Source organism: Prionailurus bengalensis, chromosome E4, assembly GCF_016509475.1.
Source record: "Prionailurus bengalensis isolate Pbe53 chromosome E4, Fcat_Pben_1.1_paternal_pri, whole genome shotgun sequence".
NCBI lineage: Eukaryota > Metazoa > Chordata > Mammalia > Carnivora > Felidae > Prionailurus > Prionailurus bengalensis.
Window position 1 is genome coordinate 20,266,890 of NC_057360.1, and position 18,905 is coordinate 20,285,794.

General features: G+C 37.6%; 1 protein-coding gene across 5 annotated transcripts in view; it reads left to right on the top strand.

The window, feature by feature from the left end:
• Positions 1–18,905, top strand: part of RALGPS2 (Ral GEF with PH domain and SH3 binding motif 2) — a 170,326-nt gene that overhangs the window by 65,417 nt on the left and 86,004 nt on the right. For all 5 annotated transcript variants that reach the window (XM_043568127.1, XM_043568129.1, XM_043568131.1 and 2 more), the window contains 2 exons: positions 4,986–5,075; positions 11,026–11,118. In XM_043568127.1, coding sequence (XP_043424062.1) covers positions 4,986–5,075; positions 11,026–11,118 — 183 coding nt within the window. The remainder of the gene's footprint in view (positions 1–4,985; positions 5,076–11,025; positions 11,119–18,905) is intronic.

The following is an 18,905-nucleotide window of genomic DNA, read 5'->3' on the forward strand; positions in this document are numbered from 1 at the left end:
ATTTGGGTTTTGGTTTTTTGGGCAGGTTTTTAAAAGTTTTTTAAACTCTTCTTGTAATTCTTTTATAGATTCATCGGAAATGTTTGTATCCTGAAACAGCATGTTGTATAATCTTGTTTTTCATCCTCATAAAATGTATCATCAGACTATATATATATTTTTTTATGGTTGGCTTTTTTTCACTTTGTGTTTCTCTGATGCCATGATGATGTATTTGGCTCTAATTCATTGATTTTTCACTGTTTTCTAGCATTTCATTGTATGAATATATCAAAATGAATTTATCACTTTTGAGGATGACCATGAGATATGTTTCCTAATTTTTTGCTATTATGAAGAATGATGCTAGGAATATTCTGAGTCTTGGTACTTATGTATACTAGTTTCTCTAGGCAGTGGCTTTCAAACTTGTTTGATGGTGACCCACGATAAGATAAAATATTTTACATTGTGATTCAGTGTAGACACACAGCTGAAACAGAAGTATTCTGAAATAATATTTATTTGTATTAGATGATATGTTCTTTGATCTTTTCTGCTTAAGAAAGTAGTAACATTGCTACTTAGACTTACTAAATTGATACATTAAAGTGGGTTAAAAAAAAAACCCACTGTAATTGGTTAGAAAAATGTGTGTTTAGATATAAAATTTTTGTCAGAGAGAATGTATGCATGTTTACCTATAAAAGATGGTGTCTTTTTTTTTTTTAATGATTGTACTGATTTTGCATTCCCACCAGCAGAGTACAAGAACTTCCATTACTCTCATCTTTGTCAACAGTTGGTATCATCAGACTTTGCAACCTAATTGATATGAAATGATTCGGGTTTCATTTTTATTCAGTAAATGTTTATTAAGCTTCACTGTGTCCTGGGCACTGTTCTCAGTGTTTGGAATATATTAGTGAACAGGAAAAACAAAGATCATTATCTCCACGGACCTTTTCATTCTAGCTCTTACTAATTTTAATTTCACTTTTCTTTTGTTTTCTCATTTTCACAAGTTCTGTCATTTTTTTTCTTTTTTTTTTTTAATTTTTTTTTTTTAACGTTCATTTATTTTTGAGACAGAGAGAGACAGAGCATGGACGGGGGAGGGTCAGAGAGAGGGAGACACAGAATCCGAAACAGGCTCCAGGCTCTGAGCTGTCAGCACAGAGCCCGATGTGGGGCTCGAGCTCACGGACCGCGAGATCATGACCTGAGCCGAAGTCGGCCACTTAACCGACTGAGCCACCCAGGCGCCCCACAAGTTCTGTCATTTTAAAATCTCCCTGGTCATTTTTATTATTCTTGTATTTCTTACTCATTTATTTTCTAACTCATAACTTACTGTAAATTAAAATGTGGATACAAAAAACCCACAAAACAAATACATGGTTCAATAAACTATTGTCAAATATCCTTGTAACATCACCCAGACCAAAAATAAAACTTGAACTTTAGGAACTCCTACATGTACCTCAGCCCAGTCACACCCTTTCTTCCTCCAGGAATAATCACTGTCCTTTTATCATACTCACTTTCTTGTGTGTCTTTGTATAGTTTTATCACCTAAATGTGTCCCCAGACACAACTATTTACCCTTGCCAATTTTTAAAATTTGTTAAATTTTAAGACTTTTTAATTGGCATTTTCTCCTTTTCTTTTCCTTATCATTTACCTGTGGAGGCACCTAGGCATTTTGACCTAATTTTGAGTCTCCCACAATCTAGATTGCATCTATACAGTGTAATATATTATGTTTTCTGGGTGTTAGTGCTGGTTCCAAGGATTCAGTTGGGTTCAGTGCCTTTGGCAAGAATATGTGTTGTGTTTGTTGTTTTTCTTCTTTTTCATCAGGAGGCACATAATATCTGGTTGTCTTTTTCAGGATTTTAGCAGCTGTGTCTAGATCCATTAATTAACTGAAGTTGTTAAAAGGCTGGGACGCCTGGATGGCTCAGTTGGTTAAGCGTCCGACTTAGGCTCAGGTCATATTTCACAGTTTGTGCCTTGCATTGGCTCCTTGCTGACAGCTCAGAGCCTGGGGCCTGCTTTGGATTCTCTGTCTCCCTCTCTCCCTGCCCGCCCCCCTCAAAAATAAATAAACATTAAAAAAATGTTAAGGTTAATTCACATTTCATTCTTTTTCATTTATTAGTTGGAATGCTTTTATAAAGAGACATTTTCCCTCATCTGGTATTTGCTTACCCAGAGATCCATTTCCTATAAGCAAGGAAGGATAAATGTTCACTTCTCTCCCATTATTTAGTTGTTTTGAAGATAGTGAATTGGTGTTCTGTCTTCCTCTAACAGTGACCAAGTAGTTTTTTTAAGTACCATTGTGAACTTACAAATTAAAACATCATATATGATGTGTTTCAACCCATTGCAGTTATTACCTTTTTAAAAAAGTATATTGTTAAGTTTGTTTATTTTGAGAGAGACAGAGAGAGTGAGAGCAGGGGGAGGGGCAGAAAGAGAGGGAGAATCCCGAGCAGGCTCCACACAGTCAGCACAGAGCCAGACGCAGGGCTCCAACTCACAAAACCATGAGATCATGACCTAAACTGAAATCAAGAGTCTTATGCTTAACCAGCTGAGCCACTTTCATGTCCTTTGTCATGATTCTAACAGTCTTTAATTGTTTCCTTGCCATCTGGTATGCAAAGATATTTCAGGTTCATTTTGTCCATTACCTGCTCCCATCCCCTCCCTGTATCTGGAATCAACGTTCTTTAATAAGTCCTGGTTTCTTACAGGGGGAAATGGACTTGAATGCTAGGAATGCTCATTGCTATTTTCTCTGCCTTTTTCAGCAGAGGTAGCTAAGATTTCTATATGTCGTCCACACACACATAGACAAACAACTGTTTAAAGATAAAATATCTCATGAGTTCATATAGATACTTGTAATTCAAATTCAGGACCGACTATAGAGGTTTTTTTTCCAACTCTTCTGTATTGCGTCCACATGTTCTTTCTTCTATTCACAGAATCCTGATTATCAAGGCATGTTGATTGCCTATAGCTTGTTATCCATTACAGTACTCAGGAAGGGCTCGTGAGAATAGTAATTCCTGAATTCTTGCATGCTGGCAAATGTGCCTGTCCTCTGTGTACAATTTTCTTTCCTTGATGATTTTTGATACATTACTCCATTTTTTTTTTCTGACAAGTGTTACTGTTGATAAGTCCGGTGATAATTACATTTTCTTTTCCTTAAAAATCACTTTATCTTTTTGTCTCAATGGCCAAAAGATTTTTTCCCAGTAATTTTATTGAACTGTATCTTTGTGTGGGTCATTCTGGATCAGTATTCTAGGGTATGGTTGGCTTTATCTGGGATTGTCAACTGGGGAGCACCTGCACTCAGCCTGTCCAGCATGGACAGAAGTTGGACTTCTTACACAGTAGCTCAGGAACCTCAGAGAGAATGTTCTGGCAGTCAAGGCAGAGGCTTTCTTTTATGACCATCTTCTGGAAGTTAGCATCAATTTAGTTAATCTTCTGTTCATTAAAGCAGTCACAAGCCTGTCCAGATGACATGACAGGTGACATAGACCCCAACTTTCAATGACAGAATGACAGAGACCTTTTGGCCATGTTTTAAAATCATGATGGCATTTTGTCTTAAAATTTGCCTAGCATTGGGGCGCCTGGGTGGCTCAGTCAGTTGGGCGTCCGACTTCGGCTCAGGTCACGATCTTGCGGTCCGTGAGTTCGAGCCCCGCATCAGGCTCTGGGCTGACAGCTCAGAGCCTGGAGCCTGTTTTGGATTCTGTGTCTCCCTCTGTCTCTGACCCTCCCCTGCTCATGCTTTGTCTCTCTCTGTCTCAAAAATAAATAAATGTTAAAAAAAAAAAATGAAAAAAAAAATTTGCCTAGCATTAAATTTAATAAAGTCAGTAATCATGCAGTTTAAATTCACAGGTGATATTTGCCAAGGTTGTTGACAAAATAAAGTATAGCTTTTGATATATTTTAGAAGTGTACTTTATCAGAATGGGGGATACTTATTGTCATTAGTAGCCCAGATATAATAACAAATATGAATATGGCTTTATAAAATATATACATTTTATATTTACATATACATTTGTAAAATATATACAAAATATGTACATTTTGGCAGTTTGTAGATGAAAGTTGCAAGTAAAATCTGAAATGTTTCTCACTAAAACAGGGATAAGAAATGTGAGGCAGTGGCACTATGTTTTGCACTATCATTTCTTGCTAATACACCTTGTATTTAGATTTGTGTAAGTTCAAGCCAACTGAGAGTGCCTTGATTTTATTTTCATAGTAAATGAATTAAAAATATGTTATATTTATGAGAAGCAAACTATTTTCATCAGAGTACATAGAGCATTTTAGTAATTTAGATTTAGCCTGCCTTCTGATAAATGGTTTTTAAAAGAAATTGTAAAGGTGGTTTATTGAATTAGAAAGCATTACATGATTTTAAAAATATAATCTTAGTTTAATTTTAGAATGACTTTTCTTTATGGCATTATTTCATAATGTAAATAAATGGCAATGTGGGATTACACAGCCACAGAAAAACTTGCCCTAAGTAGCATAGTTTATAATGTCTGATCTTAGAGCTTATCTAATTCTGCCATGATGTTTCAGAATAAAATTACATGTATTTGTATAGTGTTCTTGTTGTAATAATGCAATAAAACCAGTTTTATTAACTCTTTCAAAATTTATTTTGCTTTTACAAATCAAAACTCGTAGTCATGTTTGTGTGTGTGTGTGTGTGTGTGTGTGTGTGTATAAGCATACACATATACACATGTATATCTCTATGCACATACATATCATGTATATATGAAATGTATGCAACATTTGAAGACTGGTTATATCCTGGCAGGGAGCCGGAAGGAGAAAAAAAAGTATTGTCTTTTAACCAGCTATAAGTCATTCACCAAGTCATTAATTTGATCCTTGTGAGTAAAGAATCTTGCCATTCAACTCCTTTTAATTTTTATTTGCAGGTAAGCTTTTGGGTTGTTAGAGAAATTCTTCATGCTCAGACATTAAAAATTAGAGCAGAAGTTTTGAGCCACTATATTAAAACTGCTAAGGTAAGAAAGACTTGTATTTTTATTTTTGAGTCCAGCCATTCAGCATTGTGAGTGACTATTTGCCCGTGATACTTTATTTACTATTTATTGACCCTGGAAAATAAGACCTGTTGATTAATATGTTGACTCTTTCGATTGGATGCCTGTTTTCTTTGCCTTTTCTTTATTCTTCCTGTCTTCCTCCCTTTAGCTCTCCCCTCCCTGTCTTAGAGTAGCTGGAATATATTACTTATTTGACTGGATAAGTAGGCAGAGATCAGATTATGGTGAAGTATAGTATTTACAAAATACTGGACTCTTCTGCATGTAATTGAGAAAGCCTTATAGGATTCAGTAGGAAAATGTATATCGATTATTTGTTTTTGAAATCTATCACTGCCAACCCTGTGGAGAATACGACTTTATTTTTAAAGGAATAGTATAAAGAGGATGTTAACCAAATATGTTAATTGAGTAGTTATTGTGGGGCATAGATAATGAATGCAGCAAGAGAAAAGGAACATGGATTTCAAGGATGGTCAGAATTCAGAGAGGAGGGTGAACAAGGCATTCCACAAGAGGATACTAATATTTCCTTAAAACTGACAACTCTAAATTTATGGTAAGTTCACTAAAAGGTGGTATAATTGTAGCCACATCTTCACCAATCTTAGAATAAATTCATAACTTACCTCATGTCTGAATGAAGGTGGACTAAAATGAGAATGCCATTTTTACAGTTTTAAGTTATCGTAATTATTTTAAAATTGTAACTGCTAGGGGGGCCTGGGTGGCGCAGTCGGTTAAGCGTCCAACTTCAGCCAGGTCACGATCTCGCAGTCCGTGAGTTCGAGCCCCGCGTCAGGCTCTGGGCTGATGGCTCGGAGCCTGGAGCCTGTTTCCGATTCTGTGTCTCCCTCTCTCTCTGCCCCTCCCCCATTCATGCTCTGTCTCTCTCTGTCCCAAAAATGAATAAACGTTGAAAAAAAAAATTAAAAAAAAAATTGTAACTGCTATAGGTCGGAACGCCTCCGTAATTTCCTTGCGCACCTGGAAGCAGTTGTGTTCTAACGTTCTGTGGCACTAGGTGGCAGAGCTAGCTTTCAAAATGTGATCTGTGGCAATGTCATAAAATTTCTGAAAACATTCTCTGTGATATGTTTGATAAATATTGGGTTTTAGCTAGCAGAAATTCATGTCTTTTCTCCATACATTCTGAATTTGTTTTTTTCTTTTCTGGTATTTTTGTTAGTTTTTTTAAGTTTTTTTTTTTTTTCAACGTTTTATTTATTTTTGGGACAGAGACAGACAGAGCATGAACGGGGGAGGGGCAGAGAGAGAGGGAGACACAGAATTGGAAACAGGCTCCAGGCTCTGAGCCATCAGCCCAGAGCCCGACGCGGGGCTCGAACTCACGGACTGCGAGATCGTGACCTGGCTGAAGTCGGACGCTTAACCGACTGCGCCACCCAGGCGCCCCTTTGTTAGTTTTTTTATGGGCTTTGCATGTTCCACTCAAAACCACCAAATTCTGCCTATCAAGCTTGTTGTTACCTTCCTCCTCGAGTAATCATTTAATTCCAGTTCAGACTCTTAGACTTTTAAGTTATTTTTGACAGTAGTTTCTTTCATCCCAAGCTGTAAATTCATAATTTTTTTTTTGGCTCACACTGTCTTTTAAATACCTCTATTCTGACTCTGCCTTCTGTATTCCGTCTGTTACAAAACTTGCAGGTCTTTTACTTGTTTAGTAGACTGTGTCCCTTAGGGTTCTCTGGAGAGACAGAATAAATATACATGTATGTAAAATGTATAAAGAAGATTAAGCAATTGGCTCCGATGGTTGGGGGAAGGGGCTGGCAAGTGTGAAATTGATTGTAGGGCAGGTGGACAGCCTAGAAACCTCAGGCAAGAATTGAAGCTACAGTCTTGAAGCAGAATTTCTTCTCTGGGAAACCTTCAGTTTTTATACTCTTATGGCATTTCAGCTGATTAGATGCAGCCTACCATATTATCAAATGTAGTCTCTTTTATTTACACTTGATCTTAGCCAAAAGGCCGACTGACTATGGATGTTAACTCTATCTACACAACAGCTCCACAGCGAAACCGAGGTTACTGTCTGGTTAAATAACTGGGTACTGTAGTCTAATCAAGTTTGACATATAAAACTAATCATCCTATAGACACACAAAAAAATTGTAAAGTATATTTTAAGTATCAAAAGAATGATAAAGTGGACACCCATGTCCCCACTGCCCACTGAACTCTGATAGGCCTCCGCATACGCAGTCCCCTGCCCTCCTGCTACCAAAGGAACCATTGCCCTGAACTTTATGTTAGCTTTTCTTCTCTAGTTTTGTACATATGTGTGTTCCTGAGTAATAGATTGTTGTTTATATTTTTGAATTTTGTTTAAATTATTCCATAATTACTTTTATACTTTTATAACTTGGTGTTTTTACTCAGCACTGTTGCCGAATGGCTTTGGGTGTGCCTCTGTTGTAGAGTGTTCTGTTGCTTGCATTTACCACCAATTCTTCAGTATACTCTGGCTTGGATAGTTACCAGATTTTTGTTGCTGTACACACGGCTGCTAGAAAGCTGTCTTGTGGGATTCTCTTTGTGCTCATGTGAGGGGTTAAGCCCTAGAAGTATAGAGAGAAAAGATAAATTACCTTTAAAGAAATGACGGAACAATAGCTTTCATTGAACATGATGAGAATGAACATTTTTTCAGTGTTGGCCATTTAGGTTTTCTCTCCTGAAATGTCTCTTCAAGATTTTTGAACAGTTGTCTCTTATGGTGTTGATCTTTTATTGATTTTTGTAAGAGTTTTTTTATTTAATTTTAGATACTGCTTCTCCAATATATGTTTTTATATCCATCTTTATATTTGTGACTTCTCTTATTACTCTTTTCATGTTATCTTTTCATATAGATGTTCTAACTTTAGTAGTCAAACTTAGTGATCTTTAATTTTTATTGTATCGTTTAAGAGTATCTTATTTAAGGGGTGTCTGAGTGGCTCAGTTGGTTAAGCATCCGACTTTTGATTTTGGCTCAGGTCATGATCTCCCGGCTTGTGAGGCCAAGCCCTGCATTGGGCTCTGCGCTGACATTGGGCTCTGCGCTTGGGATTTTCTCTCTCCCTGTCTCTTTGCACCTCCCCAACACGTACGCATACTCTCTCAAAAGAAAGAAATCATCTTAAAAAAAAAAAAAAAAGAGTACCTCATTTAAGAAAATTTTATAGCTTTGATTTTTGTATGTGAGTGTTTATGTGGAAAAAATTTTTTCTGTATGTAGGAATTATGGATTATTCATATTTTTCATTTGAGTATCTGCCACCATTTTTTTATTGAAGAATAATTAACAAACAATATCCTGTTTCAGGTATATATCAGTGATCCATTATTTTTATGCATTGTGAACTCAATAAGTCCAGTTACCATACAGAATTATCATAATATTTTTTACTATATTTTTATGCTGTACATCACGTCCTCTTGACTTACTTATTTTAGAACTGGAAGTTTGTACCTCTTAATCCCCTTCACCTATTTTGCCCACTCCCCCAAGCCCTCCCATCTGATAACCAACAGTTTTTTTCCTATAAATCTGTGTCTGTTTTGTTTGTTCATTTGTTTTTTAGATTCCACATTTAAATGAAATCATGCTATATTTGTCTTTGGTTTATTTTACTTAGCATAATACCCTCTAAGTTCAACCATGTTATCACAAATGGCAAGATTTCATTTTTTTTTTTTTAATGGCTGGGTAATATTGTATTGTATCATATATACCACATCTTTATTCATCAGTCAGTGGACACTTAGGTTGTTACTATATCTTGGTTATTGTAAATAATGCTACAGTGAACATACTGTGAATTTTGTTTTCCTTTTCTTTAGATAAATATCCACAAGTAGAATTGCTGAATCATACAGTAGTTCTGTTTTTAAATTTTTGAAGAACCTCCCAGTGCTTTCCATAGTGACCACATCAGTTTACAGTCCCACCAGCAGTGTGCGAGGGTTCCCTTTTCCCCATATCCTTGCCAGCAGTTGTTATTTTTTGTCTTTTTGATAGTAGCCAGTCTGACCAGTATGAAAGGATATCTCACTGTGGTTTTGGTTTGCATTTCCCTAATGATTAGTGATATTGAGTGTCTGACACCATTAAAAAAAAATCCTTCGTTAATCTTTATTTTATTTTGCCTAGAAGTATCTTTATGTCATCTTGTTCTTAAAAAAATGCTATTCCAGGGGCGCCTGGGTGGCTCAGTCGGTTATGTGTCCGACTTCAGCTCAGGTCACCATCTCACAGTTCATGAGATCGAGCCCTGCATTGAACTCTGTGCTGACGGCTCAGAGCCTGGAGCCTGCTTGTGGATTCTGTCTCTGTCCCTCCCTCTCTCCCTCCGTGTCTCTCTCTCTCTCTCTCTCTCTCTCTCTCTCTCTCTCTCTCTGCCCCTCCCTCATTTGTCCTCTGTCTCTCTCAAAAATAAACATTTTTTAAAAATGCTATTCCAGACTTACAGTTTTTTTGTGTTTCTTTAGGCACCAGGAATTAGTGTCTTTTTAGTACTCTGGGAAAATAATAATCTCCCATTATCTCTCAGATAATTATTTCTGCCATTGCTTTTTATCATCTTCTTCTACAACTCCCTCTAGATAAATGTTGGCCTTTTTTTTTTTTTTTAAACCTCTTATGTCTCTTAACCTTTGTTTGACATTTTTTTAAAACACTTTTTCTTTCATGTTGCATTCTGGATAATGTCTTCATGTTTAATCTTCATTTTGAGGCCAGTACCTAACGTTGTTCTCATTTGTGAATTCCTGTTTCCTTATATGTTTTCATTTTCCATGTTTTTAAGATTGAGTTTTATTGGGACGCCTGGGTGGCTCAGTCGGTTAAGCGTCCGACTTGGGCTCAGGTCATGATCTCACAGCTCATGAGTTCAAGCCCCGCGTCGGGCTCTGTACTGACAGCTCAGAGCCTGGAGCCTGCTTTGGATTCTGTGTCTCCCTCTCTCTCTGCCCCTCCCTGGCTCACACTCTGTCTCTCTCTCAAAAATAAATAAACATTAAAAAAAAAAAGTTAAAAAAAAAAGATTGAGTTTTATTGAGTTCATATTTCTTGAAACTTTATGGCAATTCTGTGAGACCTGAGTTAAGGTGGTATATTGGTTGGAGTTTTTCAGTTAAAAACAGGCATTTTTTGCCTGGAGTCTTTTGGTAGTGGGTGAGGACCATTCTAAATGATTTTTAGATAGGACCATTAGGATGTAAGCACATGGTAGTATGAGGAAATCTGGGAAGTTAGCAATACATGTCAAACAGATCTGTTTAGCAAACTGATGGAACCTAATGTTAGGTAGGAGTTCTACAAGGAGACTGTAAAGCAAGGCCTAGTATTGGGAAGCAGGTTGGTGTCCCAACATGAATGAAGAACAAAGGATCTGAGGATTCAGCCAGGAGGAAGCAGAAAATTGAGGAAGGCTGTGGAAGGCAGGTTTGAACCCTCGTCCTGGAATTATGAGGATACTGAGTAGGAAACCATATCAGGATCCTGGGTGTAGACCCTCTCATAAAACTGGGATCATAAGGCAGAGGCTTAGCATTTCAGTGCAAAGGAGACTCCTTACTGGAAACTAGGGTGCATGATCATACTGGGTAAACTTGATGCTGAGCTATAACTTTGGTTTTCTTAATATATTACTGAGCTAGAGGTAGATGTGTTCCCAACACTTGGGGACAATGCCAGGTTAGAACACGGAAATTCTCTTGTGGGCCAAAATCAGTTTACTGTAAACATGGTGGGTACTCTAAAGACAAATCTCAATAAGGGTGATAAGTACTGGAACACTACCAATTGCCTAGATTTTACTCGTTGTTAATCTGAAGTTTTGTTGTGTTTATTCTTTTTATTTTTCATCTCTCCTCTCCCTTTTTCTTAAATCTTCAGAAACTGTATGAGCTGAATAACCTTCATGCACTTATGGCGGTGGTTTCTGGCTTACAGAGTGCCCCAATCTTCAGGTTGACTAAAACATGGGCGGTAAGTAAACTTCCTAGTTAATGAAAGGGTTGGACTTTTTGTTGGAAGTAAAGATCTATTTACTTCTTTTGTAGTTCTCAGTAAGGTTAATGTTATGATAATAGATTTGGATCTTTAAACTATTTTGTACTGTTTTTTTTTTTTCTTGAAACCTACATTTTCCTCTCTAAGTGTTTCACTAGACTTGCCAGGTAATTTTGGGGTAAATTATAGCTTGGTTCTTACTTTCTGCCATTTAGGAAATCATTTTTGTAGAATTTGTGTGAGCATCTTTGATAACATAGCATTTCATGTTTACTGATGGGAAAGTGTTTTTTTTTTTTTTTTGCACTTAATGTTTTTTTGTATTTAATCTTATAAAGATTAAGCTTTCAGAAAGTTCAAGGAAGATCTAAATGGCAACTTTCAGTGAATATTAAATATTAATATTTCCATTTTTTAGTTAAATGGAACATTACAACATTACAAACATTATATTACCATTTTTTAGTTAATAAACTCTTAGATTTTTTTCCTGAGGAATAATGAAAAACCTGATACCTAACATGGAATTATTCAGTGTTGCTGCACATTCTGATATATGTTTATTATATTTGGTTTTATCACTTTGACAAGGTCAGGGTGTTAATTTTGACTTCTGCAAATTTATGTACCTTAATATTTGAGTGATGTGATACTGGTCTCAAGCTTTCTCGGTATTTTTCATTTAGATGTTATATAAGTAAAATTTTAGATCCAATTAAATCTTTATTACATTTTGTATAAAAGATTATTGTATTCTTTGGGCCCTGTGATAAAGACATGACTAACTTTTAAAACTTTAAAAAATGGCACAAAAACAGACACATAGACCAATGGAATAGAATAGAAACCCCAGAACTAGACCCACAAACGTATGGCCAACTCATCTTTGACAAAGCAGGAAAGAACATCCAATGGAAAAAAGACAGCCTCTTTAACAAATGGTGCTGGGAGAACTGGACAGCAACATGCAGAAGGTTGAAACTAGACCACTTTCTCACACCATTCACAAAAATAAACTCAAAATGGATAAAGGACCTAAATGTGAGACAGGAAACCATCAAAACCTTAGAGGAGAAAGCAGGAAAAGACCTCTCTGACCTCAGCCGTAGCAATCTCTTACTCGACACATCCCCAAAGGCAAGGGAATTAAAAGCAAAAGTGAATTACTGGGACCTTATGAAGATAAAAAGCTTCTGCACAGCCAAGGAAACAACCAACAAAACTAAAAGGCAACCAACGGAATGGGAAAAGATATTCGCAAATGACATATCAGACAAAGGGCTAGTATCCAAAATCTATAAAGAGCTCACCAAACTCCACACCCGAAAAACAAATAACCCAGTGAAGAAATGGGCAGAAAACATGAATAGACACTTCTCTAAAGAAGACATCCGGATGGCCAACAGGCACATGAAAAGATGTTCAGCGTCGCTCCTTATCAGGGAAATACAAATCAAAACCACACTCAGGTATCACCTCACGCCAGTCAGAGTGGCCAAAATGAACAAATCAGGAGACTATAGATGCTGGAGAGGATGTGGAGAAACGGGAACCCTCTTGCACTGTTGGTGGGAATGCAAATTGGTGCAGCCGCTCTGGAAAGCAGTGTGGAGGTTCCTCAGAAAATTAAAAATAGACCTACCCTATGACCCAGCAATAGCACTGCTAGGAATTTATCCAAGGGATACAGGAGTACTGATGCATAGGGCCACTTGTACCCCAATGTTCATAGCAGCACTCTCAACAATAGCCAAATTATGGAAAGAGCCTAAATGTGCATCAACCGATGAATGGATAAAGAAATTGTGGTTTATATACACAATGGAATATTACGTGGCAATGAGAAAAAATGAAATATGGCCTTTTGTAGCAACGTGGATGGAACTGGAGAGTGTGATGCTAAGTGAAATAAGCCATACAGAGAAAGACAGATACCATATGGTTTCACTCTTATGTGGATCCTGAGAAACTTAACAGGAACCCATGGGGGAGGGGAAGGAAAAAAAAAAAAAGAGGTTAGAGTGGGAGAGAGCCAAAGCATAAGAGACTGTTAAAAACTGAGAACAGGGGCACCTGGGTGGCGCAGTCGGTTAAGTGTCCGACTTCAGCCAGGTCACGATCTCGCGGTCCGTGAGTTCGAGCCCCGTGTCAGGCTCTGGGCTGATGGCTCAGAGCCTGGAGCCTGTTTCCGATTCTGTGTCTCCCTCTCTTTCTGCCCCTCCCCCGTTCATGCTCTGTCTCTCTCTGTCCCAAAAATAAATAAACGTTGAAAAAAAATTAAAAAAAACAACAACAACAAAAAAAACTGAGAACAAACTGAGGGTTGAGGGGGGGTGGGAGGGAGGAGAGGGTGGGTGATGGGTATTGAGGAGGGCACCTTTTGCGATGAGCACTGGGTGTTGTATGGAAACCAATTTGTCAATAAATTTCATTAAAAAAATAAATAAAACTTTAAAAAAAAAACAAAACAAAGAGAGCACAATAGAATATTTGTTACGTAGCATATTAAATATCATGAAAAAAATAAAAAAATGGTTTTTTTTCTAACTAAAATATAACCATTTTTAATTAGCATAGTATTGCTTTTACTTTCCATAGTATCTGAAGAGACAGATGTTTCTCATGAAAACCAGGGTGCTTTACTGTATTGGAAAGACATTAAAATGGGAGAGCTTATGATCCTGTTTATATTTTATTTGCATTTAGAAACACCTGAGTGAAGGACTTTCTTACTTTAAAAATTCTTTTTAATAATATGGCCTTATTCTCTCTTCTTAAAATCTGAATTTCACTGGGAAATGGAAATTATTATAAATATACAATAATGAATTCCATCTTTGAAGTTTTTGGGGAAAGAATTATACTCTGATTTATATTGTGGTTTATAAATGAGATACATCTCCCTCAAGTTAATTTTTATTTTTCTTTAAGATATTTTTGTCATCTCCCTCATGTATTTACATGGAAAATAATTTTTTTTATTTAGCAATTTTGGTTATTAATCTGAATAAAATCTTTGGTGTTTATATTAAACTTTAAAATAGTCAATAGTGTGCCAGGCACTAATTGCTTGACATAGAGCAGTAAATGATGCAGATAGAGTCCCATTTTTATACAGCCAACAGTCTGCTGGGAAGAGATAAAGTGTAAATAAATAAATAAATGTTATATCGTAAAGAGTGATGAATGCTCTGAAGAAAAATAAAGCAGATTAAATGGGATAGAGAGAAAGCAGGGAAGTATTTTATATGTACAATCGACCCTTGATTAATACAGGGATTAGGGATGCCAGCCCCCCTGCACAGTCAAAAATCCACATACAACTTTTGAGACCGCCCCCTCCCCGACAGACTTAACTATTAGTAGCTGACTGTTGACTTGACTGTCTTAGCAATAACGTGGAGTCAATTAACACATATTTTGTATGTTATACATATCATATACTGTATTCTTACAGTAAAGTAAGATAGAGAAAAGAAAGCGTTATTAAAATCACAAGGAAGAGAATATGCATTTATAGTATTGTACTATAAAAAATTCCCATATAAGTGGACCTGTGCAGTTCAAACCCGTATCATTCAAAAGTTAACTTTGAATGTATATGAATGGTAAGAGAGTCTCTGGTAAAGAGCTGGAGGAATTGAGAGAACCATTTGTGTGGAAATCTGGGAGAAAAGAATTTCAAGCAAAGGTGATGGCCAGTACAAAGGCCCGGATAATGTTCAAAGAATGGGGTGCTCGGTGTTGACAGGATGGAATAAGGAGTAATTGATGGTAGGAGACTAGTCCAGAGAGGTGGCATCAAGTCAGGTAATGGAGATACTATTTACTGATATTCTGGGGCCACTGTGTTGGCAGTGGGTCAGGGCGGGGGTTCTATTTTACACAAAGACAGTTTGAGTTGGGTGATAAATATCCATGTGGAACTGTAAGGTCAGAGTTAGGTATATAAGTGTACAGTAGGAGTTGGGGCTAGAGATATATATTTTTTTGATCATCAGTATAAAGATAGTATATAAAGCATGAGGTTGGATAAGATCATCTGAGTCAAAAGTACAGATGAAAAGCCCTGGAACCCTCTAAGATTTAGAAATTGGAAAAATGAGGAGGGATCAGCGAAGGAAATATCATGGGAGGAGTTTTCTACAGTCAAGTAATTAAAGTGTTTCAAGAAAGAATAATCACCCCATGTCAAATGCTGCTGATAAGTTGAATTAGGTAAGCACTTTGAGATGGCCATCGTATCTGGCAGTTGGAGAGGATTGGCAATCTAGGCAAGAGTGGTTTCAGTATGGTGGAATGAAAAGAGAGAATGGTGGAGAAAAAATAGGACATCAAGTGTAGAGAATGCATTTGAGGAATTTTGCTGTAAATGGCTGGGCTGAGGTACTGCAGAGAAATCTGGCGTTATGTTTATATGCTAGTGCAGTGATCTAATAGAATGAGAGAAATGGTAGGAGAGCAAGGAGTTCTGCACCAATACCCTTGATCAGGCAGGAGGGAATTAGATCCAGTACTGTATTGGAGCAGAAAGAGTTTATCCATTTTTTTTTAATATTTTTATAAGTTTATTTATTTTGAGAGAGAGCAGGGGAGAAGGGGCAGAGAGGTGGGGAGAGAGAATCCCATGCAGGCTCTGTGCTCTCAGCACAGAGCCCTATGTGGGGCTCAAACTCACAAATCATGAGATCATGACCTGAGCCGAAGTCTGACACTTAACCAACTGAGCCACCCAGGTGCCCCAACAGTTTATCCATTTTAACAGCAGAAAAGGAAAATGCATTTGGTTACCGATGCAGGTAAGTTGGTAGATTTGGTGGTGAGATTCTATAGAAATTCTTCTGATGACTTATTTAAGACATAAAAAGCAGAGTCCTTAGTTGAGAATGTTGGAGGAGAGGTGTTGGAAGTTTGAAAAAAGAACGAATGAATGAAAGTCATGCAGAAGAGTGTCAGAATGAATTAACTAGGGAAATATAGTAGGTTCGGTATGGTAGGCCTTACGATTGAGACTTTTGATCATGTATTTAAAGTGAAACCAGTCAGCAAAGTCATGCGTTCTCCATCCAGGTGCAGGTGCTCAGTATAAGCCTGGAGTAGTGATGAGAGTTGTGTTTAACCAGAGTTGGAATTATTTTAGGCTTGTTTGTACTATAGTGAGGTCAAGGATAGCACAGGAGATTAAATGTACAAGTTGTTTCAGTGATAGGTGAGGAATTTAACCCAAGTAAAAGAGATAAGGAAAAGTGAAAAAGTAGTATTGGCAACTGGATTGGAAGTTCTGGCGCAGGCAGTACTTATTGGATTCAGGATGATCAAGGGAATAGAGGCTGAGAGTGGTAGAAGTTAAGATCGTTGGGTGTAGGAGAAGTCAAGGAACTGAGAAACCAGGGTATTGAGAGTCTCCTTTATGTGAAGATTGCAGACACCAAGATATGAAAGTAATGTTGGTTTGCAGACTTTTTTTCTCCAGCTACTAACATCTTTAAGGTATAATGGGGAAAATGACTAGCAGCTCTATTAATGACAGTAACCTAAGCGTTATAATCTAAGTGCTCTCTTGGTCACTATAGTAGCCGCTAGCCACATGTGGGTATTAAATTTGAAATCATTAAAACTGGGGCACCTGGGTGGCTCAGTCCGTTAAGCATCTGACTCTTTGTTTCTGCTCAGTTCATGATCTCAGTTTCTGGGTTTGAGCCCCACATGGGGCTCTGTGCTGACAGCGCAGAGCCTGCTTGGGATTCTCTCTCTCCCTCTCTCTCTGCCCCTTCCCCACTCACTTCTCTCTGTCTCTCTCTCAAAAATAAATAAATAAAACTTTAAAAAACTAAAAAGAAAAACTAAATTTTAGTTCCTCGGGGCACCTGGGTGGCTCAGTCAGTTAAGCATCCAACTCTTGATGTGCGCTGACAGCACAAAGCCTGCTTGGGATCCTCTGTCTCCCTCTCTGTCACTGCCCTTTCCCCACTCGTGCTCTGTTTCCCTCTCTCTCAAAATAAATAAACACTAAAAAATAAAATAAAATTTAGTTCCTCATTCACACTAGCCAGTAGTCCCGTGGGGCTAGTGACCATTGTGTTGGGCAGCACAGACACAGATCATTTTCATCACACAAAATTCAGACAGCACTGATCTAGTGCTTGAACCTAGTAGAAGCTGGAGGATGTTAGGAAGGAAAAAGTTCTGAAGAGCAAGGAGCCAGGATTGCACCCAACTTGAATCCAGGCTCATGTTACAAGAAAAGCAAGAGAATGCTTAAAGGAAAGTTTAAGGATGGGGCTTTTGCAGAGGATGGACCGTGAGACCCAGACAGTACAGTTGGAGGGGACTAAGAGGGGTACAGTATTGGGCCAAGTTAGAAGATAATAAAGATTGCATGTGTTTCATGCTAGTTTGGGCTAATGATTTTTAATAACAAATAAGGAATTGAGAGTATTTGGGGGGGTTTATTTATTTTTGTTTATTGTTTTTTAATTTTTTTTCATGTTTATTCATTTTTGAAAGAGAGAGTGTGAGCAGGGGAGGGGCAGAGAGAGAGGGAACAGAGGATCTGAAGCAGGCTCTGCGCTGACAGCAGCAAGCCCGATGTAGGCATCGAACTCACAAACTATGAGATCATGACCTGAGCCAAAGTAGGACCCTCAACCAACTGAGCCACCAGGTGCCCCTTTTTGTTTTTTTTTTTTTAAACTGATAAAAGGAATGTCTCCCCAGACTTATAGTAACCTAAATGGAGAGAATATTAGGAACATTTTCTATAACATCAAGGAAAAGGATGCCCATTTTTATTGTTTTTATTCAACATTGACATCTTAGCCAACACAATTAGAAAAAAATGATTAAAGGGGCGCCTGGGTGGTGCAGTCGGTTAAGCGTCCGACTTCAGCCAGGTCACGATCTCACGGTCCAGGAGTTCGAGCCCCGCGTCAGGCTCTGGGCTGATGGCTCAGAGCCTGGAGCCTGTTTCCAATTCTGTGTCTCCCTCTCTCTCTGCCTCTCCCCCGTTCATGCTCTGTCTCTCTCTGTCCCAAAAATAAATAAACGTTGAAAAAAAAAATTTTTTTTTAAAAAAAAGAAAAAAATGATTAAAAATAGTAGGGTTTATTTTCAAAAAATTAAGCAGAATTACTGTTTGATCGAGCAGTTCCACTTCTGGGTATATATCCAAAAGCACTGAAAGTAGAGACTCAGGCATTTTTATACCAGTGTTCAGAGCAGCGTAATTCGCAATAGCCAAAAGGTGTAAACAGTCCATACATCCATCACCAGATGAATGGATACACAAAATGTATAGACATACAATGGAGTATTATTTAGCATTAAAAAGGAATTAAATTGTGACACATTACACCATGGATGAATCTTGAAGACATTATACTAAGTGAAATAAGCCAGACAAAGAGACAAATACTATATGATTCTAAGGTACCAAGAGAAGTCAGATTCATAGAGACCGAAACTAGAAGATGGTTGCCAGGGGCCGAAGGAGGGAGGAATGGGAAATGGGAGTTAGTGTTTAATGTATGTGGAGTTTCAGTTTGGAAAGATGGAAAGAGTTCTGGCCATGCACGGTTGGTGGTGATGGTTGGTTGGTAATGTGAATGTACTTAATGCCACTAAAGTGTACTCATGAAGATGGTTAAAATGGTGAATGTTATGTGTATTCTGTCTGCCACAATTTTAAGATACAGGACTTATTAAGGTTACTGAATATACAAACAATATATAAAATTAGTTGTATTCTAAACAATTTGAAAGTG